The sequence below is a fragment of the Pseudopipra pipra genome, chromosome 22, assembly GCF_036250125.1.
Source record: "Pseudopipra pipra isolate bDixPip1 chromosome 22, bDixPip1.hap1, whole genome shotgun sequence".
Lineage (NCBI taxonomy): Eukaryota > Metazoa > Chordata > Aves > Passeriformes > Pipridae > Pseudopipra > Pseudopipra pipra.
In genome coordinates, this window is record NC_087570.1 from 5,492,495 (window position 1) to 5,515,347 (window position 22,853).

The 22,853-nt window shown below is 49.6% G+C and overlaps 1 protein-coding gene across 2 annotated transcripts in view; it reads left to right on the forward strand.

Annotated features, from left to right (window-relative positions):
• KAZN (kazrin, periplakin interacting protein) overlaps positions 1-22,853 on the forward strand; it is a 200,652-nt gene that overhangs the window by 108,577 nt on the left and 69,222 nt on the right. The window contains exons 1-2 of one of the 2 annotated variants that reach the window (XM_064678653.1): positions 6,423-6,521; positions 7,226-7,403. In XM_064678653.1, coding sequence (XP_064534723.1) covers positions 6,471-6,521; positions 7,226-7,403 — 229 coding nt within the window. In that variant the 5' untranslated portion in view covers positions 6,423-6,470. Of the gene's footprint in view, positions 1-6,422; positions 6,522-7,225; positions 7,404-22,853 lie in introns of those variants that run through there. The other variant, XM_064678651.1, reaches the window with a different exon arrangement.

Genomic DNA, 22,853 nt, shown 5'->3' on the forward strand with positions numbered 1-22,853 from the left:
TTAACCCCCTCCTCTGTTACTCTCTGGAGCTTTCTATTTCTGCATTAATTTTAGGATTATTTTAGAGGCATGAATCACCCTTGAAATCTTATCTTTTATCTACATCACAAATATTACACTAAAAAAATCACATTTCTATCCATCACCTTCCTTTTCCATGATGCTCCAGCTGACTCTTCCCGTGGCTCTGCCCTGCAAGCCCTGGTTTTAGTTTTGTTTTCCAGGAAGGGAGCAAAAGGCAGTTCTTCCACTGGTTCTGCTGATGGTGTTTATTGCCACAGTCGAAAGGGATGGGTGCAAATATTTATTCCTGCCTCCTGCCCAATTTAGGACAGCGAGCTTGCCTGTGATCTGTCAGGATAAAGCATCTGGAGGGTCATGAAAATGCAAAGGTGTCTGAATTTCACTGTGCCTCCTGCTAATGTCAAATCTTCCTCTGAATTGACTTCCCAGGACAAAGAAGCTGTCAGATGAATGCTGATGCTCTATTAATGGCAGGGTAGGGTGACCCACCCTGGCGTGTCATCATTGTTGCTGAAGGAAACACAGAGGCAACCCATAATCACCTTTCCTGCATCTGTCCCACTAACACCCAATTTAAGTGTATATTTGTCTGCTGATTGATCACAGAATTTTTTTCGTGACACCTGATTATCCTGCTATCTGAGTGCTTTACATTCTCCCTGCTCATTGAAGTTTTCACATGAGCCTTGTAACAGTGTCTGAACAGGTGGGAAATCGGGGCTGCAAAGCCAATGTCTCTGCAGACTTCCCCTTCTCCCCTTCCCAAGAGGACAGGGGATGTCTTGGAGTAAGTCAGCAGGACCTGATGTTCCAAATCACCCTGGCAGTTCTGAAAAAACCTAACCACACCTTTCCCCCTTAATTGGTGATGGGGAGAGGATGGGGAAATGGCATTTCATACAGACTTCACCTGAAGTGACAGGACAAGGGCAGGGTTAGGCTGGACCCCAGACACTGCCAGAGGACAGGGTTACACTGGATATGAGGAAGAAATCCTTCCCTGGGAGGGTGGGGAGGCCCTGGCACAGGTTGCCCAGAGAAGCTGTGGCTGCCCCTTCCCTGGAAGTGTCCAAGGCCAGGTTGGACAGGGCTTGGAGCAACCTGGGCTAGAGGAAGGTGTCCCTGCCCAAGGCAGGGGGTGGGACTGGATGGTCTCTAAAATCTCTTCCAAACAAAACCATTCTGTGATTCTGTGAAACCAGCTCCTGGGTGGGGATTTCTGGGCTGGAGACCATCCCAGGTCAGAGGTATCTGTTCAAGAAAGCAAAATGATCACAGCACATCCTCGCTGCTGCTTCGCTGTGCCGTGAGAGGAGCACTTCACACAGAGTTTGCAGTGGGGGATACGCTGAACCAGGAGGGTGGACCAGAGTCAGATTTTTGTCAGGGTTTATATATTGACTGCTGAGGTGAGGATGAGGTCATTTGGAAACAGCTGCAGCACGTCAAACATGCTTGACTGGGAGTTTTAATGGCTTAATTCGCCTCTCAGTTGCATGGACCAACCCCAGCCAGGTGCGAGATGTGCAACAGTTTCTCTCTGTCAGAAAGAAAACACCCCAAATTGACACTAATCCAAACAGTTTTATGTTTAGCAGAGACCACCAAACTCCGGGGTAATTTGCCCTCAGTAAGAAGACAGAAACCAAAACATGTTCCGAGTTTTGAGTGCACTGCAGCGGGAGCTCAGCACTGACACCGATACCTGCCCATGCAAAGCTGGCTGCTGACGTCTGCCCCATAAACATTTAAATACAGCTGAACGTCCCCGGCCTCGTGGATTGCTGTAATTCATTAAACAAATGTTGGGTTTAATGGGGCTGCGTGTAAAGCTGGTGCCATGGATGCTCTCAGCTGTGAAATATGCTGTGGAAGTCATTTGTTTGCAGAGGGGTCTAGAAATCTGCTTCCTATTAACGTGAAACGGGTTTACTGGAGAAAAATCTCTGGGATCACATTTTTCCCTCAATTATCCCTTCTCAGTAGGATTCCTTGAGGTTTGTGCCGGGTAACTGAGATGCGTCTAAGCTGGGGGGTTTTGGAGCTGGGGTTTGTTTTGATCCATTAAGCTTGTATCTGGCCGTGGTGATGTAATTCCCCCAGTCTGAGACACTTTATAAACATTAATGGGTTTGTTTTCACGGTCCCGGGGGATGCACAGGAAGGTCGCCAGGACTGTTTCAACCCGCACAGAACTGGGGATGGGGAGATGTGGCACTGCAGCATCACAGGGAAAAAACAGAATATTCGCTCACATTTTTAACCTGTCCATGCTTAGCTCTGCCTAATTCTGTTTTAATAACTTAAAAGTTAATAAGTTATTAAGTTATTACAGCACAGCAGCACCACATCAGCCAGGTTTGCATTAAGATGCTGCTCTATATTCCAGCTGAGGGAGGAAAGAATTGGTGCTCTGCCTTTTATGAGTGAGAAGGGGTGAAATCCAGTTATAAATAATAGAAATAATAATGTGACCTTTGCAGAGGGGGAAAAAAACTTGTAGATATTATCAGCTATTGTGACTTTGATGGGAGTTGCTTAGTGGAGACATGCTGGAAGAGACTGTGGAAGGCAGGCCACGCTGTGATTTTCCTGAGGATTGCTGCTGGAGTTTGCTGGTGTCCTGGGCTGCATTGTCTCGGTGATGAATGGCCACACAGATGCCTCTGGTGACATTTGGAAGGGGCCAAATTCTCTCTGCCCTACCGTGTGCCAGGGCATAACAAACCCAAGGCACGGATCGAAAATCCCGCTTTGGAGACCTTTTTCCCATCACAGAAGGTCCCTTTTTGAGGATGTGCTGAGAGAAGCTGCTGATACTCGCAGGCCTTTGAGCTGGGATTGTTCCTGCAAACAGAGATACATGGAGCAGATGAGAAATTAATGTAAATATACAGACAGAAGGCAATTTTTTTTTTGGAGGAAGAGAGGCAGAGGCAGATAAAAAGCGATCAGCAGAATTTACATAAGCCTTCCCCATCACAGGGGTCATCATTCTGCAGGATGACACATTGAAATTCATTTTTATTAAATTCTGGCTGATTATTTAATTGGAAAAAGAAGGATTTAATTGAATCAAGTCAAAGGGCCCTATTAGATTACGTTCAGCCTTAACACAGAAGGGTTTTCCCATTTAGTTAAACTGGTTCCTTTGCATATTGTACATATTAAACCATAAAAAGCGGTGATCTGAATAGCAAATTAAAGGGTTTGGAAGGCCTGAATGGTACTCATGTGCTTCTCAGCCCTTTTTCATCTCCTAAATCTTCTCATATTCTCTTTACTGCACTCCTTAGGTTGAAACAAGAGCAGAGATGAAGGGTAGTGCTCTGAAATCTTCCTCCATCCTTGTTTATTCCATTACCATGTTCTTGAGGAATGGCCTGCCTGCATGTGAGGTCACTACAGGAACATGTTGCCCAAAACTGAGGGGTTTTTTTTCAGGTTTTCAAGGCTTCCCTTGCACCACCTGAACAGATGCTGAGTGTAGCTGAGGCTGAACAGAGATTTGTGACCTGTTGGCATTGACTCAGGTTTCCTGTGTGTCCCTAGGAAATATTCCCAACCTCTCCATGCTTCAGCTGCATGGCCAAGGATCCCATCCATCTGGGACACAGGCTCCCTGAGTAGCTGTCAAGCTCCTGGTAAAAGCTGAAATAAGAAAAAAAAAAAAAAACAAAACAAAAAAACCAAAAAAGGCAATGTTGGGAAATTGCCTTTTAATTCAATTTTTTGTTAATTTAAAACTAATGGGAGAAGGCAAATGAAGCACAATTAATTTCCTAAAGTTTCATTTCATCCCAATTTTGAGTATTCCAGCAAAGGCTTGGCCTTCTGACTGAGAACACAACCCAGCTGGGTTGGGAATGCCTCATCCTTGTGCCTGCACTGCTCATTTTCCACCAGCTGATACCTCTGGATTGCTGGGACACTCCATGCTCTTTCCAGGCAGAAACTTGGAGAAATCAAATTCTGCTCTGAGAGATTGAAATCAATTTTAATGGACTCAGCTGTTCCCTAGTCAGGATGGGAGGAGGCATGGGAAAGGGGGAAAAATCTTTCAAGATATCTTCAGGGGAATTCAGGAGGACTCGAAAGTAGTAATGAAGGTTTTTAAAGCGAGGTTTTTAATTCACACATGAGTCCACAGCCAACTTTAGGACAGATTTTTTAAATAGCCAGGCGCTAATGTAGAAATTCTCTTCGCCAGTAAATTAAAAAAATTCCAGCTCTGGCAGTGCAGCAGCTCAACTAGTCTATTATTAAGGTTAGATTGAGTAAGAAACATAATTTGGAATTTGCCTCAGCAGCTAAATGTGTTCTTGGAAGGTTCAAATCAGCTTTAACCCGATTTTTTATGATAAAAATAATGTGCTGGTCCTTTAAAGCTGAGTTCCTTTTTTGCTGAAGCTTAAGTTTTATTCAAGTGCAATGAGTAAGTTTTGCATATACGGTACTGGGATTGCACACTCAGGTTATCTGGTTACATACATAATTCTCCCATTTGCAAGCACAGTTTGCAGCACATACTCATGCAAATTAGGTATGAAACCGGGCATTTATCTTGATTAGAATTCAGTTTCTATATATACTTAAAGAACTTTATCTCGTTTGGGGATGGCTGCAGAGATGCCGAAGAAAGAATTTCAAAAATTGCATTTATTCTCCTTGCGGGTTGTTTGTTGGCCCTTTGGGAATTCATTAAGGAAAACAGACCTTTGCACTGATATTCCGAGTGCCCTGGCCCAGCACGAGGGGTTGGGTTGCAGACACTGCTGGAAACTCTCAGTCAGAAATAACTGTCCCTTGGAAAAGCCACTGTTCCATTTCTCTGAATAAATACTAGATTTTTCTATTGTTTTACAATATCCAGAGGGATTGATCCGGATGGATGTAAGGCCTAGACGCCACTTGATAAGGACTCGACCCTGTTGACTCTTGGAGAACTGGTTGTACCCACGCCCCAGATCAGATCTGAGGGTTTGGGGGACCAAGGCTGACTTAGTGATGTTTTTCAGCCGACTGACGTGACAGATTTACCCGATTTCAGTGCCCACAAGCTGCCCAGGGACTCTGCACCCCAAACCCTCTGCTCCTGCAGAGCCCCATCCCTGCACTCCCTCGGGACGTCACCACGTGGGATGATGATGTTCTCCCACTTTATCTCATGTCAAGCCTCTCCCAGAGTCATCCCTGCAGCTCTCTGAGAAGGGGAGCCCTTTTTCATCCTTTCTGCTGCATTTTGGCTCAGGGCTCTGCAGTGTCAGCGGTGCTGTAGAAGGACACCGTGAAGTTCAAGGAACTGCCAAAAATTCTCCTTTTATTCAGCCAAAAGCCTGAATTTAGGCAAATACTGGAGGGTTTAGCAAATTGTGCAGGACTGTTTCTCCCCCTTTCCTTACGGGTCGTGATTTCCTCTGGCTTTTCCCTTGGCAAGAGCTCTTGCTCACTCTCCCAGCTCCCTGCTGAGCTTCCCACACCCACTCCCGTTTCTGTGAGGCTCCCACCCCACACGTGGGGGCTCCTGCCCATGGCATTCCTAAATTAGTGAACTTTTCCGGGTACAGGTGGCTCAGGTGACAACCCACAGCACTGCTGCCTGCAGATCACAGAATCACAGAATATGATGAGCTGGAAGGGACCCATCAGGATCATCGAGTCCAACTCCTGGCCCTGCACAGGACACCCCAAGAACCCCACCATGATTTGGGATGCATGGACAGACTGGGGAGGTAAAGCCATGCAGACCATGGTCTCCAAAGCACCCCTGCTCATGGGGCTTGGAGCAATCTAGTGGAAGGTTGGGGGTGGGGTTGGAACGAGGTGATCCTTCAGGTCCCTCCTGACCCAAATCATTCCGTGATTTTATGATCTCATTTCAGTGGGATGAAGCCGTCTGCAAGCTGCTGTGGGCAGGGTGGCAGCTCTGCAGGCTTGCTGCAGCCCTGGCAAACACACAAGAGGATCCCTCAGAGGGATGGATAAGGCACAGGGAAACATCCGCGCTCCCTCTAGCAGTCGCCAGTGAATGGATGATACCAATAATTCTCGATTTTTCACCCTGGGTTCGTGCCACGCAAACCGCCAGCGTAAGAGCTCTCGCACTAACGCTACTGCAGTGGTGACAGCGCTCAGGTGGCTCTCCCTCTCCCCCGCCGAAATCCTTCCAGGGGGATTTTTGGAGCCCGTTCTCCTCCACCTGCCGCAGGCAGCTGCTGGGTACGACCCGCGCGCAATTAGCAGCACGGCTCTTCATTAGTGGCATTTTGAGCTCGGCGCGGGCACTGCAGCATCCCCGCAGCACCCCTGAACTTCCCGGGGGGCGGCGGGCGGGGCGGGGGGTTCGCTCTCAGCGCAGCGCGGGCGCCGCAGGGTCCGTCCGTCCGTCCGTCCGTCCGCCCCGGGCGGGGGGAACCCGCCCCACCGCAGCCGCGCTCCCACCGCGGATGCCCTCGGCCGAGCCGCGATCGCCTCCGGGCTGCCGGGGGGGGCAACAGGTAGGGGGTACCCCCACCCCCCCCGGTACAACCTGTTCCGCCCCCTTGTACCCCCTCTGTACAGACTGCCCCTGCTCCCCTTTGCACACCCCCCCCCTCGTACAGATCCCCTTCCCTTTGCACCCCTTTACACGGACTCCCCTTCCCTTTGCACAGATCCTCGTCCCCTTTGCAGCCCCCGTTGCATCGTCCCCCCCCCCTTTGCACTCCCTTCGCAGAGCCCCTCTCCCACTTGTCTCCCTCCCCTTTGCACCCGCTCGCAGAGCCCCCCATCCCCTTTATCCTTCTCCCCTTTGCCCCCCCCTTGCAGAGCCCCCATCCCCTTTATCCTTCTTCCCTTTGCACCCCCTCTCAGAGCCCCCCATCCCCTTTCCACCCCCTCGCAGAGCCCCCCATCCCCTTTGCACCCCTTCGCAGAGCCCCCCATCCCCTTTGCACCCCCTCGCAGAGCCCCCCATCCCCTTTGCACCCCCTCGCAGAGCCCCCCATCCCCTTGCCCCCTCTCTCAGAGCCCCCCTCGCGCCCCCCCAGCCCCCTCCCCTCGCGCCGCCCCCTCGCACCGCCCACTCCCCTCTCGCCGCTCCCCCTTCGGCAGCCCCTTTGCCCCCCCCTCCGCCCAGCTCAGCCCCCTGCCCGCCCCCCCCCGCCCGCCGCTCCCTCTCTCACCTCTCTCTCTCTCTCCTCCTCTTCCTCCCTCCCCCCAGGCCAAAATCCTGCACATGATGGACGACAACAAGCAGCTGGCGCTGCGCATCGACGGGGCGCTGCAGGCGGCGGGCCAGGAGGTGACGGCGCTGCGCGCCGAGCTGGCGGCCACCGGCCGGCGCCTGGCCGAGCTGGGCAGCGACCCGGCCATGGAGCACGGCCCGCACGGCGCTCAAGGTGGGTCCCGCCGCGGGCAGGGGGCGAGGGGGGGCTCAGGGCACGGGGGGCACCCCCCGGCCGCCGCCGCCTCCGCTCGCTGTTATTGTTCATTGTGTGTTTTCGGGGGGCGCGTCCCGTCGGGCCCCCCGGTTGCGGGTTGGGCGGTGGGTTTGGAGATGGGTCGTTCGCTGCTGGCGCCTCGTTCGGCTCCCGCGCCCCCCCCCCCCGGCACCAGGAGGGACCCCCATCCCTGCCCCGAAGCCTCGCCGCCCCCCGCGTCCCCTCGCTGTGCTCCCCGCCACCATCGCCACCCCCTCCGTTCCCATCGCCGCTCCCCGCCCCGGGGTCTCCCCACGCCGGCTCTCCCCGGTAATCCCCGCTCGCACAGCCGGTTTCGTAATTCGGTAGGAAAGCAGCCATGTTACCGCCGCGGATCCGCCGCTCCGGCCCCGCCGCTCCCCCCGGCCCCGCTCCGGGCCCGTCCCGTCCCGGGGGTCCGGGGGGGCTGCGGGGTCGGGGCCGCGCCCGGCGGCGGGAGCCCACCCCGAACACCCGGCACCCCGGCACGGAGCGGGGGGAGGCTCGAACAGCCCCTGTGCGATGCGCACCCCCCCCTCTGCTCCCCAAATCCCTGAAAAGTTGTCTCCAAGCCGGGGGGCCGAGCGTGGAAAAGGGGGGTGCAGGGGGTGCGGGAGGAGGCTTTGCGTGGAGGTTGAAGAACAGAATCGTTCCTGCAGTGCTCGTGGTGGGGTCCTGCTCTCCCCGCGCTGAAATTCAGTTCCCTACTAATCAAAGTGTGTCGTGATCACTGGTACTGTGTATATATTCGTATTTAAACGTTTCTGTATATTTCCCAAATAATTACAAGCTTGCATGACAATTTACCCCGAGCAGCCTTGGTGTCAGAGCAAAAATAGTGCAAGCCCTCCCCTTTCTCGATAACTGAATTTACACCTGTGTGATAAAAACGTCAGTAGCTGTTATTTACTCGTTACTTATTTACTGTGAGTATCTCTTGGTACAATGGTTCAGCGTTATTTAAAATAACAGTGGCGGTTTGGGGAAGCTTTTTAAAGGTAGCGTAGCTCCTGGTGGGTATCGCTGCTCCCGCCAGGATGCGTTCATGGAATTGTAGAACCACAGAACAGTTTGGGTTGGAAGGGATCTTACAGATCATCTGGTTCCAACTCCCCACCCCGTCGTGGTTGGAACTGATGCGATTGTTGTTTGTGGCGTTAATGCAAACTGATTGAGAGGGATTAATTAGCGAATGTGTTCCATGCAGCTTGTTGTATCTCTGTGTTTCGGTAGCGGGGGTGTGGGGTGTGAATCGCACTCGTTAAACACAGTTAACCCATCACCAGGTGGGTTTGCTGTGCAGCAGGGGCTGGACCCAGCCGAGCTTCCCGGGGGCTGGGGGGATGCAGGGAGTGAAGTTACCTGTGTGGGGCAGGTATTTTCTGAGCTGCTGTGCTGTTGGTATAATCTCAGCCGCTCTCTGCCACACTCTGCAGCCAGGCTACCGAGGAGCTTTCTTTTTTAAAAATCTGCTGAAAGGGCAGAAGGAGGATGCCGGCCTCCATCCTCCCCTGTGGAGCAGGGCGATCAGGAATGCAGATGGTGACATGCTGTACCGGGCATGAACGTGGAAATGCAGCCTTCCAGCCAGGAAAGCAGGTAAAATGCTTTGGCTGCTCTCGTCCACGCTGATTTCTGTGTGTGTACTCAGTGTTTGGTTTCGTTTTTTCTCGGGACACTTCTGGGAAGAAGGGTGTGTTTCTGCAGAGGGGCACTGCCTGTGTTCCTGCAGCGTGTCCCGGCAAGGGAGGGATGTCTGTGAGGTTCTTCAAGGGTTAGGGCTTCTGTTTGATATTCCTCAGAGGTTTTCTAGTCTGCCTAGCAATGGAAAAACTCCTCTTTGTGTTCCTTTACTATCAGCACGCTGGGAAACAGTCAGTACACTGTAAAGGTGCCAAAGAAACGCACTCCATTCCCCAAAGTGTGCGTGTTTCTGCTTAATAACTATAATTACACGTGCTTCAGAGCTGTGGGGTCCCTGTGACGAGTGGACCCATCTTCAGCTGGGTGCCAGAGTGGTATTTTCAATGGCTGCTGGATGTTTGGTCCACCTTCCCAGTCTTTGAGCTGGCAAATTTAGCTCAGAGTGCTGATGCCCAGGAGTTAGGAGAAAGGACACTTCCCCAACAAGGTGTGACTACGTGGCCTTGTGGCTGTAGATGAATTTTTTTCCTTCACAACAAATTTAAGAGGCCAATACTAAAACTGTCATATGCCCAGCCATGTACCACTGGTTTTGTAGCAGAAGCCAATCAGTTAAGTGTAAAATTACACCTGAAGAGTGTTGTGTTCATCATGCTTAGGGAGGAGAGGGGGGAGAGTACTTGATCTCCACAAACCCCACCAATTAGATTTGCTCTGCTTTGTGTTTCCTCCCTGAGTTTGGTACTATTGTTTATACACTGCCATAAATGCTCTGCTGCATCACTCTGTGTTTGTATAGACAGGCCTGAGATATCTATAGTGAGCCATATGCTTTTCCTCAAGGATTTGGAGACGATGTTCGGAAGGATGGGGTGAAAACAAGAATCTCTGAATAGCTCTGCTGTTGTGTGTCTTCTAAGTAGGAGGGCTGCCAAGCTGTTTGATTTATGCAAATATATTAAAGGCAGGCAGGAGGATGGGGAATGGGGTGGCAGCCACTTACCTGCAAGTGCAAATTTGGGGTATGGTGGCAATGCTTGGATGGCCAAAGCTTTGGTCCTGGTGCAGGAGCACGTGGTGGAATCACCAAGTCCCTTTGCTTATAGAATCATGGAATGGTTTGGGTCAGAAGGGACCTTAAGGCTTATGTTGTTTCAACCCTCCTGCCATGGGCAGGGACACCTTCCACTACCCCAGGTTGCTCCAAGCCCTGTCCAACCTGGCCTTGGACACTTCCAGGGATGGGGCAGCCACAGCTTCTCTGGGCAACCTGTGCTGGAGCCTCCCCACCCTCACGGGGAAGGATTTCTACTCTTTCATAGGAAGGAGCTTGCTGATCAGAGCACTGTAGGCAGGTGCTCCAGGTCAGTCCCAAGTCGTGTGGAAGGAGGTGAGCGTGTCTCTGTGCCCTGCTCAGTCGGTAATTAATCCTGAGTTTGTCAAATGTGTTATTTGTATAATTATGGTACAGCTTGAGACAGCTCGAGGTAATAGCTCTGCCCCTTTTGTGCACAATGAGACTTCTCTGTGCTACAATGAGCTATTTTTGCCGTGGCAAGGTACACTTCGAGGGCCTCTTTTCCGTAATTTAAATCAAAACTGGAAGAATTCAGCAAAGAGGGAGAGCAGGATGGTGGGTGTGCGTAGGTGGGCAGGAATGGAGCTTGTGCATTGTTACAGTCCTCAGCGAGAGCGTTAATCATTCGAACCTCTCAGTCCTGACAGTCTCTTTTAAAAGGCGAGTTTGCTGGGAGAAGTATTTTGGCTGCAGCCTCTCTAAACTTGGATGCAGATCAGGGTGGAAATCAATACTTCATGTCCCCAGCTCTTAGCACAGCAATTACAGTCAGCGCTGGGGAACGTCAGTGCGGCCGCGTGTCAGCACCCTCGTGTCGCAGCTCTTGTTGGAATTAGGGTGGGCTGGATTGGTTGTGAGCAAAAGATGTGCCTGGTGGTGCAGGTCAGGCTGCAGTGGTGGGGTGGGATGCTGGGGATGAGGGGGGGGATGCAAACAGAGCATCCCAGCAGGTGCTGTGGCAGGTCAGTGGTCAGCCGTGACCTCCCTGTCTGTGCTGGGTGCACCTCTGATCTTTTGGCTTTGTGTCTTTGCCCAACCTGCACCTGTGTTTTCAGTACTTTGGTTTCAAAAAGCAGTGTCTGTGGAAATCCGAAGTCTGGGTGATGACTTGCTGTGCTCAATCAGGCAGTCAGTCCATTTAGCCATATGTTTTTGCTGTAGTCTCCTTCCCACATTAAATGGAAAACACCTTAATTAATTAGTGTTGGTGAAGTGCTTGAAGATGTAACGTGCAATCAATAGCTAAGTGTTATTAATAACACCTCACTCAGCGTTTGGCTTATCTCACTTCCTATTTCAGGGCACCAGTGGCACACTGTGGTTGCTGTGTCCTGGCTCCTGTTGGTGGGAGTGGTGGTGTTTGCATGGGTGCTGCCAAAATTCAGCTGGGAATGAAGCAGGAGCTGCATCCTGCTCCTGGAATAAAGGGTTTCTCCTTCCTGCACAGTGATCTTGGGCAGGTGCAGCATAAGAAGGATTTCAGTTGTGTCTTGGTATCTCATGATGCCAAGGGGCCAGAAGGACCTTTATGCTCCTGACAGCCTAAAATAGAGTTTTCCCTTTTTCCCTTTGATCTCGGTATCCTTTCATAGCCACGATGCAAAGACTTTGACTTTTGCCCGGGAGGCAATCAGTTACCTCTGTGCTGTTGCTATTTTGTGGGTAATCATCTCAGGCTGTTGAAAATGTACCATTTTCATCTCTTCAGAAATCCTCCCTGCTATTTGTTCTTTCAGAGTTGGAGAGCTGATACTGTAAAGAAGCCTGAGGAATTTGGATACTGCTGCCCAGTTGGGTATCAGGAGCATTTTATCACAAGATCAAGGTCTTGCTGTACTATTAATCTTTCTAATCATTTCCTGCTTTATTTCCCTCTGTCCTGTGTAGTTCAGAGGGTGAGGGAGCAACTAGTTTCATGCTCTGAAACAAATGCCTGTGCTGGGAAATCAATTTGTGCTTAGCAATGTTCCCATGGTTGCTTTAGAGGCAAGGAACTGGCTGCAGATACCACTTCAGGTCCCTGCTACATCTTAGTCTTTGAAGATGTTAATTTAAATATCTTTTCTGGAGTTTTCCTATTCAAAAGCCTCATCTGGCATGGTTAGCATAATACTTAGATTACCATTGCTCTAGGGCTTGTCCAGGGGAGTTTTAGTGAAGCTCCTGAGGATGAGTAAGCTTGAGTAAACTCTGAAGCTGAAGAAGGACTTAATCCAGGGTTTTCAATTCTTCAGTTTGAAGCATAACTATGAAAACAGTGTTAGACTTGCAGGTGGGGAGAGGGAGGTAGAAGCAGGTCTGGGTCTTAGGTTAAGTGTGATTTTGTCTGTTGGATTCAGGCACTCTCAGATAGTCACTGCTGGGGCTGGGCATCATCCAGAAGGACAGTCTGTCCTGCCATTACTTATTCTTTTTTACTCCAGATCCATCAGTGAACTCAGTATTCTCTGTCACTGGGGCCAGGTGATGCAGAAAAATCTGCATCCTGAACATGCAACTCTCTGAGGTGCCAGCAGAGGCTTTACAGCCTTGGGGCGGGGGCTCCTTGCCCAGCCTTGGCGGGCAAACATCTTTCCTTGGGTTATCCCTGCTCCCCCTGCACAGAGCAGATCACTGCACACCAGGCACTGAGCTCAGCACTAGCACGACACAGAGCAGAACTTCAGCCTCCAGCTTGTTAAAATTCAATCCCCATACTTTGTTGACAGGGGAGTGTGAGATAAGTGCCGTGGGACTGACGCAGAACCGGAGTGCTCCTGACGCGGCGTGAGCCAGGCTGGGGCTGTGTCTGCTCACAAAACCCTGGGGAGCTGGGCAGCCAGAGGCCTCATTTTTCAGGATGTGTCCTCACCCATGGGATGCTGAAGGCCCAGGGTGTTGCTCCTTGTTGCTTTGCAATCCATTCCTACTTTTTCTTGCTGTAGAATTTTGCTCGAGTGTTTGTGGCTGAATCTTTCATGTACCCATTGAGGTGGATTTTGTGGAACCAACAGGTCTAGAGACCTCCAGCTAGACTGGAGATGTGTCCTGTGGTAGCAGGACATGGGATGGTTTTAGGTTTTCTAAGGAAAAAGAAGCTGTCTCGCCAGAATAGACATGGAATAACTTTTGAAAGCTTTGGCTGAAGCCTTTTCCGTGGTCAGTTTGTTTGCAGGAGGTGCAAAGGGGAAGAAAAGCTCTTCCCTAGGTTTTTTTTGTGCACCCAAGGCCAAGGGGGGTAATGGGAGGCTTGGGGGTGTGAGGGTGAGGATTTGGGGTGTCTCCCTGGGGCCAGAGGCTGAGGTTGAGTGATGGTGATGGGCTGTGATCCCAGGGGACCTGAGAGAGCAGAGGCCTTCCAGGAGGTGGGAACAACTTTGCAGAGGTATTGATCATAATTGAGCATGACTGGCTGGGGGCTGCAGCTCCTGGGGACATCCTGATAGCCCTCAGTCCAGCTCTGGCTTCTATAATCTGATAAATGGCTGATTTCCCTAATCTTGTTAATGCTCTCCTCCCCCAGATCCCTGTGAGAAGCCTCTGGGCTGGCTGCTCCCATGTGGACTCATTGTGGGTGGCTTTTGGGGCAGGTTGCTTGTTTTCAGCTGTGTCTGTGTCTGAAAACTGCTAAACTGCAGAGACCTCTGCCTTGGAGTGCAGAAGCTGAGCTGCAGCAGAGAAATGTTTTTGCACAGAGCAATTAATGCAAAATGGGGTTTGTCATGAGGATTTCTGACACCTGCGTGGTGGGAGAGCTGTAGTGGGCAGGGCCATGTTTGCCCTGAGAAATGGAAAAAGCTCTTGAGGTTTGCTTTTTAGATACATGGTCAGGCCCAGATTCTAAGTACACGAGGCTGGATTTTGCTTTTGGATCACTTGGGCAATGGGAAGGGAGCAGAGATGCCTACAGAAAGGTGAAGGGGAGTGTGATGCTGTCATAAAGGCATCATGGATGTCCTGTGGGCACCCAGGAGACCCAGTGTTTGGGAGAGGTTCACCTCTGTCACTGAAGAAGGGAAAAGGATGTGAGTGATGCTCTGCTGTGATGTGATCCAGTGCTGGGCTCATCCCAGTCTTGGAGAATCATCCCTGTCCCTTGGTGCTTCTGCAAACATTTTTTCTGGAAGTAGCATCTCTTCTGAGGGCATCTGTAAATCCATTTCTCATCCTTGGTCCTTACAGAGTCACTCTGACTCCCATCTTTTCATGCCACTTCTCCCTCTAAATCAAAATTTCACAGGTTTTAGAGGCCAGATCTGGGAGCTGAACCCTCAGGGTTGTCTGACAGGGAGCTGATGTGTCACAGCCTGTGCTGCTGCTGCCCTCTGCCCTCTCCTCTTTATTGTCCCACTTTGCTGGGACATCTGGGGGAGAATCCCAAACCTCTCCATCACCAGGGAGAACGTGTGTCCTCCCTCACCAGGGAGTTAAATCACCTTTCTGCAGAAAATAACATATATTGGAGGGGGGGAAATAGTATTTGGTGTGAATATGTGGGATGTAAAGACTGCAAGGGAGCACAGTGGTGTCCTGATGCCTATCTGCAGGTTTTTCTCTGACTCTCTTTTGCAGCAGCAATGAAACCTGGGGAGCTGACATTGCTGGGACGTAGTTTTTTTGAAGGAAAGGGTGAAATGGAACTTGCACCTCTGCTCCAGCAGATTGAGACCATTGGGGTTTGGAACTGAAAACCTAAAACTTGAGTCTCTGGTTCCCTTTGCCTTTTAATTCTTATCAAACCATGGGGTTTGCAGAAGTGGACCTCTCTTTCATTACTTTTTAGTTTCAGCCAGTATATTAAATATTAAATAATACCTTCCTTTGGTCACCATACAGCTGGAGAGTTTTGCAGTGGTGAGTTCCTGTGAGTGTGCAGGGCATTCATGTACAGAGATGATGAAGGGTGAGGGCTGGCAGTGTCCCTGCACACTTCTCCTCCAGCCTTTTGTTTTTAAGCAAACTGCCCACCATTCTCCCTTGGAAATTAGCTGGGAAAAGCAGTGTGGGATTACTGCTGGCCATCACCAATGGGCTGAGTGGGAATCCCAGCCCTGGGTCTGGGCAGCAGCCGTGCCACAAGCTAATTCCCCAAGTAACAGCTTCCTTGGTGCCTTTTAACAGCAGAATATCCCCAAATGCTTAGTTTTGGTGTTGTCTGCTTTTTTTCAAGTGTGCACAGGAGCATTTCATATCCTTTAGGGCTGAGTTAAAAGGTCTTTGTAAGGTTCTGCTCCTGATCCTTGGCTGGTTTGAGTGGTCTCTGCCCTCCCGCCATAAAATGGTTTGTTTTTTTTTTTTGAGGGTGTTTCTGATTGTTGTGAGATTCTGTTATGGGTCAAACTTTGCTGCAGGCACACAAGCACAGGAAGGGTTTGCCTGTTTTCCAGGGAGCTGTTCTCTATTAGGGGTGGAAAGCAAAGCGAATTGATTCGAGGAATAGATTTGTGGAACTTACTTTTGATGTCTACATTTAATGGTCTAGACGCTCTCTTAAGTTGCAGGAGGGGAAAAGGAACATCTTGGAAGAAACCTAGAGGGCTGCTGTAAAGGTTTTAGTGGACCACACTGAGGTTTTCAGTAGGAAAATCTCCAAATGCAGCTGCATTTTTTTGAATTTTGAGTAGCAGCTGCCCTCAGATGGGGAAGGAGGGAGGGCACGGTGTGTTTTGGCAGGGCTGGCACAGCCTGGTGTGTGGGGTCTGGGCACAGCAGTGCTGTCAGAGAAGACCTTGGGGCACCTGTTTTCATCTTGGAGCTGTGTCCCTCTGCAGTGCTTTGCTGGAGTGGTTCCTCAGGGAGGGTGAGGATGAGCAGAGCCCAGCTCGGAGTTACTCACTGGGCTCTGGATGCTCCCCTGGAGCTGAACAACGTCTGTGTGATTTTTGTGTAACAGCAGCACGTTCAGAAAACAGATTCCTCATCCTGTGATGGCAAAATATCCCCTCTCTGTGTGTTCCTCGTTGTTTGTTCTAGCCTTAAATGCACCCAATTATTTGCTTTTATGTTTGTCAATTATTGCATTATCTGCCCGGGCAAAACCTGTTGTTTCATCCGGCTGTGGATTCTAAACATTAATTCCTTGACCTTTTATATCCTCCACAACATATCTGGAGCTGCTAAATGGCTTTGCCAAAATTTGTCGTTGTTTTTCTCCCTGCCAAAGTGGTTGCTGAGGCAGGAGAGGGGGAGCTGCTTCAGGTGGAGCCGTGGCAGTGACTCCCCACCACATTTGCATCGTGTAATTGAATCTGCAAAGATCATTGTTGTCATCCAGGGGAAGGGAGCTCGTTTTAAAGCCACACAGGGTTTGTTCAAATGAGCTTGGGTTTCCTGCACGATCTCCTTTCGTGGTGAGAGAGGTCCAAAACTGACAGCTCAGGGTGAGAGGGCTGATTAATGGGGTTCTTAAATTTCCATGAAAAGCAGAGGGAGGTGGTGGGGCCAAAGCTGTGCAGCTCCTGTGGGGAAAAAAACTCAAAAATACGAAGCTCATAGTGTCATGGATCTGAGAAACCACAGAAAGTCCACTTATTCAGTGAAAAAGCTGTACTTAATATCAAAAAGTTCTATTTTGGGGTAGTGTGTTGTGATATTAGCAAAAAGAAAAAGCCAGGCAGTTGTGCTGGCTTCAGGGGGGATTCCTGCAAGGCCCTGATGTCCTGATGCTGTTGTACACAGAGGCTTTTGGTGGGTTTTGCAGCTGCTGGGTGAGGCAGTGTGGGACTGAGCCTGGCAATGAGGAGGAGCTGAGTGTCACCATCTGGGGATGTCCCCAGCTCGCTGCCCAGTGCTGTCTGCCCCAGTTTAGGAGCTGCTTAATGAGCAGGGAATGGGGTTAACAGGGCATGCTGGAACAGGGGTTATGAGCTGCCACCTTGCCCTGCTTGCTGATGTTCTCATGCCCATGTCATTGCCTGGCCTCAGTCCAGCTCCAGGACTCACTCGAGCTCCCAGAAGTTGCTCACAAGCTGCTCAGGTTTTTCTGGAGCTGTGTCAAGGTCTGCAGAGCCCGTTGCTCCCGACACAAGTGTGTGGCTCTGAGCAGCTGCTGAGGTTGCTCCAAGTGTGGCACTGAGTCCCTTTCATTGTTCCTTTCAGGCAGAGCGAAGCTTCAGAAAGCACTTTGCATTTTGCCACCTTTGCAGAGAACCTTTTTATGCTCTTTTCCTCCTTGGACATGCATCATTTCCAGGGTATTTTGGTAAATGATGTAATTTAACACATCTTCTGTGCCCTGCTTATCGCTGTCATTTCTGAGTGCATTCATTAGGGACCAGTTTGATTTTGGGCATAATTCCTCTGATAGGTGCATTTACTGAACATCTTTGATTCAGCATTAGGCATGTGGCAGGATTAATGGAAAGCACTTTACTAAAGAGGTTTGAATATCTTGTAGGTTCCTTAAAGATTTTTTTTCTCTCTCTCTTTTTTTTTTCCATTTAAATGGAGCTGTATTACCTTGGGCTGAGGTTTATTTGATGCTGTTGTGGTTTGTGGAGTGCAGTGCTCCCTGTGCTGCCAGGCTTTAGACTGCCCTGGACCAGGGTGACTGTAGCTCCTGGAAACAGCCTGATGCACAATCTGGGTACATGGTTGTGATTATTTTGTATTTGTTTTATTTTGGTTGGGGAAACATGCATAAAAAAAAAAAGCCATGAGAGCTCTACCTGTTAATTAGCCTGACAGTGCTGTGGTAATGACCACCCTGCAGGATTAAAATCCCATATGCAGATAACACATTAACTCTGCTCGTTGGCAGCTTTAAACAACACAGATAATATCAGCTGAGCAGAGCTGGCTGTCGTGCCAGTGACAGCCTGTCCATACTGTGATGTCAGCACAGATGCCTTTGACCTCATCACAACGTTCAGTCAAACCTGTCTTTGAATGTTTCAGCGGATGGGGAATATTGTGCAGGGAGAAATCGAGTAAATCCTTGTTGGTAACAGACCCTCCAAGGTAGTCTTGGGAGCAGTAAAAGCAGAATTTACACCCTTGGGGTGTAAATTTGCAGTGCTGTGCCTCTTTGAGGGCCTTCATCAACCTGCTGATGTCCCTGGTTCTTGGACACGTGGGATTTGGTGCTGCTGCCAAGGTTCCCTTAATTTCTAAGGGTCAGTTCCACCCCTTGGTGCCATCCTTACGTCAGGAGGTGGGTTAGGGTTGAGAAGGGAACTTGTTAAACACCTCTGAGAGCAGGGGTGACCTCATCCACAGTGTGGGCCAAGCCCATGAGGCCGGAAGGTCTGGAGAAGTATTTTGGCACCTGTGTGGTTGCAGGGACCTGTCCCACGACCAGGATGTGTCAGGGGCTTTGGCTCTTGTGTTGGTAGATACCTGCTGCAGGAACCATCCTTGGCCCCACCACAGTCAGTGTGCTTGAAGTCAGCCCTTCCTTCCAAAATGCTGGGTTTGGATCCTCCAGTGCATTCCAAGCTGGGAGCAGCTGAACCTCTGGATTCTCTTGAAGAGGGAAAATTATCTGAGCCTTGAAAACTTGCTGTGATTTATTCCGGTTCCTTTTGGTTGCAGCTGTACATAAAGAATCCAAATTGGGGGATATTTTGCTTAACTGCAGTTTTTGTGAGGTGGCTCTCATTTGTTGATTCATTTTCCTGTCGTTTCTGCCGATGTAAGTACAAGCTTATTTTGCAGTGATGTTTTTCATCTTTCCTGGACTTGAATCAGCAAATGAGTGTTGATACCCTTGTGGCAATCTGGTGAGAAGAGGGGAAGCAGAAAAATCAAGTGATGCTCTGAAGATAATTTTGTTCATGCTATTTTTCATATATCAGTGGTCAAAGCCACTTATCAAATCAAGTATCTTGAGTAAGAAGAGCTAGTTGGGTATTGTTGGCTACCAGTGGAGATAACTGGTAGGAAATTATTAAGCATCCTCTGGTTCCTTCATGGAGTTTTTTCAGCATATTTTAAATTTCTTTAAGTGTGTGTACACAGTTCAGAGGGTAATACCATTAATTAGACCAACAGGAAAGACTAATAAAAAGGTATAACCCTCTACAGTACATTGGGTTTACCCCTGATTTAGCAGAGCTGCTCTGAGCTCGTGGTAAATCTGTGTGTATGTCATTAGGAAAGCAGGATTAAGTTGGTAATTAATATCACCAAAAAGTTTTCATCGTTGAAAATGAGTAAAAAATGATAGGGAAAACAAACCACCGCAGAGCTTTATAAACATGGGATAAAACCATGAAGGTTTTTCTTTATTCCAGTCTGTCTGGGAACAAAGGTGGGAAGATGAGGTGTGGGGTACTGCAGATGCTGTGGCTGAGGATCGAAGTAAGTCAAGGAGGATGCCAAAATATTATCCTGGGCAATATACAGTGAATTCTTTCTGAATTTTGCCCAAAATATTGCTGGGGGAAGCAGAGGCCGGCGTGTGTGCTCCTGTGCTGCTGCGGGCACATGAGAGGGAGGGTGTGCAGGAGTCGTGTTACCCATGGCCGGTTGTTCTGGGTGTCATTGGCAGTACGATCACGACGAGGTGCTGGTCAGGCGCTGAACTCCGCCAGCAGGAGCGCGGGGTCCGTCTGTCTGGGTGACAAGTGCCGCTGCCGGCGGAGAATCCTGATGAGGATCCTGCCGGGCTGGGATCCGCACGCAGCAGTTTCCTTCCTGCCTGTTTATTCAGGCAAGCACGGGCTTGCTTTGTTAGTTATTTCACCTCTTGTAACTGATGGTTGGCAGGGACGATCAGCTACTTTCTGATGAAGTCTCGAGTGTATATATTTTTTAATTTCTTTTTTTTTTTTTTCTTTTTATGATGGAGAACAGCCCAATCTGATTTTTGCAGCGGATGGTACCCGCGCTGGAATTTCTATCTCTGCTCTTCAGCGTTTCCTTCGGGCTTATTTGCATGAGGTTGCAGTGCTAAGCAGATGTTCCCTGTGCCTTAACCTGTTGCACAGCTAACCCCGTGCCTTTCCCTGTTCTCCTGCTGTGGAAATGAAGGTGGATAAGGGGAGCTCCCGTTGTGTGGCCGCGCTCAGACAGGCGCTCGGCAGCGAGGTCCTTATCAGCGCCTCGCCGATAAACCGGGGCACAAAAGCCTTGGCGTGGGCCCACATCTCCTACTTATTTGGAGATTAAAAGCTCTTGAGGCTTTGGTTTGTTGTGAAAGTTAATTGCGAAGCCCTTGAACCTTGGCAGGGCTCCCACAGCGAGACTCGTCACGCCGGAGCTGAGCCCTCCGGCAGGTTCGGGGCTTGTCCGGGCCGGTCACGGGAGGGACTGGTACCTCCACAGGGCCTTTCTCCCCAGACACTTCAGATATCCCAGGAGGGGATGCACAGCCCTCAGGAGGTGCTGGTCTTTCCCCACTGCTGTAACATGAGCGGGCGGGAAGGGGGAGAGATGATCCCACCCATCCCCTTGATCTCCCCCGTGGCTGCATCGCCACTTAGGTGTAATTAAGGGTTGTGTTTGGTAGAGGCTGTCAGTGCTTACGTCAAATCACGTCTGGAGGTGCCTGCAAGCAGGGTTGGTTCCTCAAGGGTGTTCCCAGCACTGCTCATTGCCCAACACATCTCCGTGACCCACTCAGGGAGCGTCTCTTCTGTCGAGTCTTGGTGTCCAAGAGCATCCACTGAGACCTTCTCTGATTTTTTGGGGTCGTGACCTGCATCCAGGACCCTGATCTTGCAGGTCCTCCAGGTGAAGGCGGTGAGGAGGTGAGTGCTGTCAGGTGAATGAACCCAGCCTTGCCCTTGTTCATTAGCATTTAAATCACTCCCCATGGGAGCCTTCCCCGCTGCTGGTGCTCTCCGGGGTGGGATGTTCTCCTCAGCCAGGCAGCTCGGCACAAACCTGAGAGAAAAGCAGCAGGAAAAGTCAAGGCATGTGATTGCACAGGGACAAGGTTTGTTGTTTTTTGTTCCATTATTATTATTATTATTATTGTTAAAGATGCTTTCTGATGGATCCTTCGTGTGCAAAACCAAGTAGCTGAGGAATTTGGTGAACCATGGGATGGGGGGTCAGGTCACTGTGCTGGATATCTGTGGTGGAGACAGAGAGTCTGGGACCCTCTGTGTGGGGCTGGTTTGGACAGGGTGGTTCAAAGCTGATGCTGGCTGATGTATTTGGTTTTCAGTTTCCATCACAACCTCCTGATACTTATTTTTTTATTAATGCTTTTATTAAAGCCAGGGGCTGTAGAGTGGGAAAGCATGTGTGGACCAGCTCAATTATAGAATCACGGACTGGTTTGGGATGGAGGGACCTTAAAGACCATGGAGTTCCAACACCTTCCATTAGACCAGGTTGCTCAAAGCTCCATCCATCCAGTTCTCACAAGAAGGGGCAAAAGATCCTAGTCTCAAGGAGGACAAATAGAGTGTTCCCCATTTTAAGCCTCCGTCCTTCATTTAAAATAAATAAAAATACTGCCCTGGTAGTATCATTTTCTACCTGAGCTTTGAAACAAAAGTAAATATTACTGGTCTGGCAGCACAAATGAAAGGAGAATGAGAAGCCATGCATGCAATGGAATGTCACCAGTTTTTGTGTTTTTCTGTATTGCTCTTGTGGCATTTCTGTGGAACAGGCCAGAGACAATGTTCTCTTACATAATGCTCATGTTACTGGAGTGTGATTGTATCCGACTGTCACAGATGAGGATGCTGTATTTATGTCTCAATGAATTTCATCCCTCAGTTTATGTGTCCTCTGACCCCTGGGGAATATCACAAACCCAGTGTCATGGAGCACAATGGCACGTTTGATTTACCAACTCTATTAATGATCTGGTTGAAGGGAGAAACAACACGTTAATTAAATTCACTACTGATGATAAACTTAGTGTTGCAAGCAGCAGTCAGGACAATGATTTAGAATGGAGGACAGATTCATATTTTAAAAACCCCCCAACCTGCAGGCTGTCAGGCGTTGATTTTGGCGCTGCTCTGTTGATGGTATTAACATAAATTCAAGCTGACCCGAGTGCACTGGGATAAAAACAAACATTTACCCTCGGAAAATCCTCCGCCTGAATGTGAATTTCACCGTTGGCTTTCGGCTGTTTCGTGTTTTGCATTTCTTTTCTGTGGGTTTTAGTAATGAAAACAAACAACTTGGCTTCACCTTGGGTTGGAGTTAACTCCATTTCCAGTCGTTTTCTCCTTCCCACACTCAGTGGCAGAGCTGCAAGTAGGCAAGAGGTTGTACATTTTTGGTTTGCATTGAAAATGTTTGTTTCCTGGCATAATGCAAAATCCGTGGATTCAAGGCTGGCTCGAAGTTTCTCTTGAAGGATCCACACATACAAGTGTTCCTGCATGAGATGTTCAGTGCCCCACCAGCCAGGTGCTTCACGTTAAATGAATGTACAGGAGAGGGGTGTATAGTGGGCTCTCAGCCCCTGTCCATGCACTACCCCCTTCCCTCTGCTTTTGGGTTGTATTCCTGCCCTTCCTTAATTGTCTCCAGCTGAAACTCTCCCTTAAAAGTGAGCTCAGATGGAAAACATTTTTGTGTGAAGTGTTAATGCATTTTGGGGGGGGGGACACCCTCATTTTTAAAGGTGGAGTAAGCTAGAACTAGTGTATTTATTAAACCAAAGATGCTTTGTTTTAGTAAAGGTACCTGTTGATTATTTGTGAGGAGAAAAGTGCCACAAACAGGGTGATATTGAGCATTACAAGGGACAGTTTAACCAAAAGCCTCTCTTT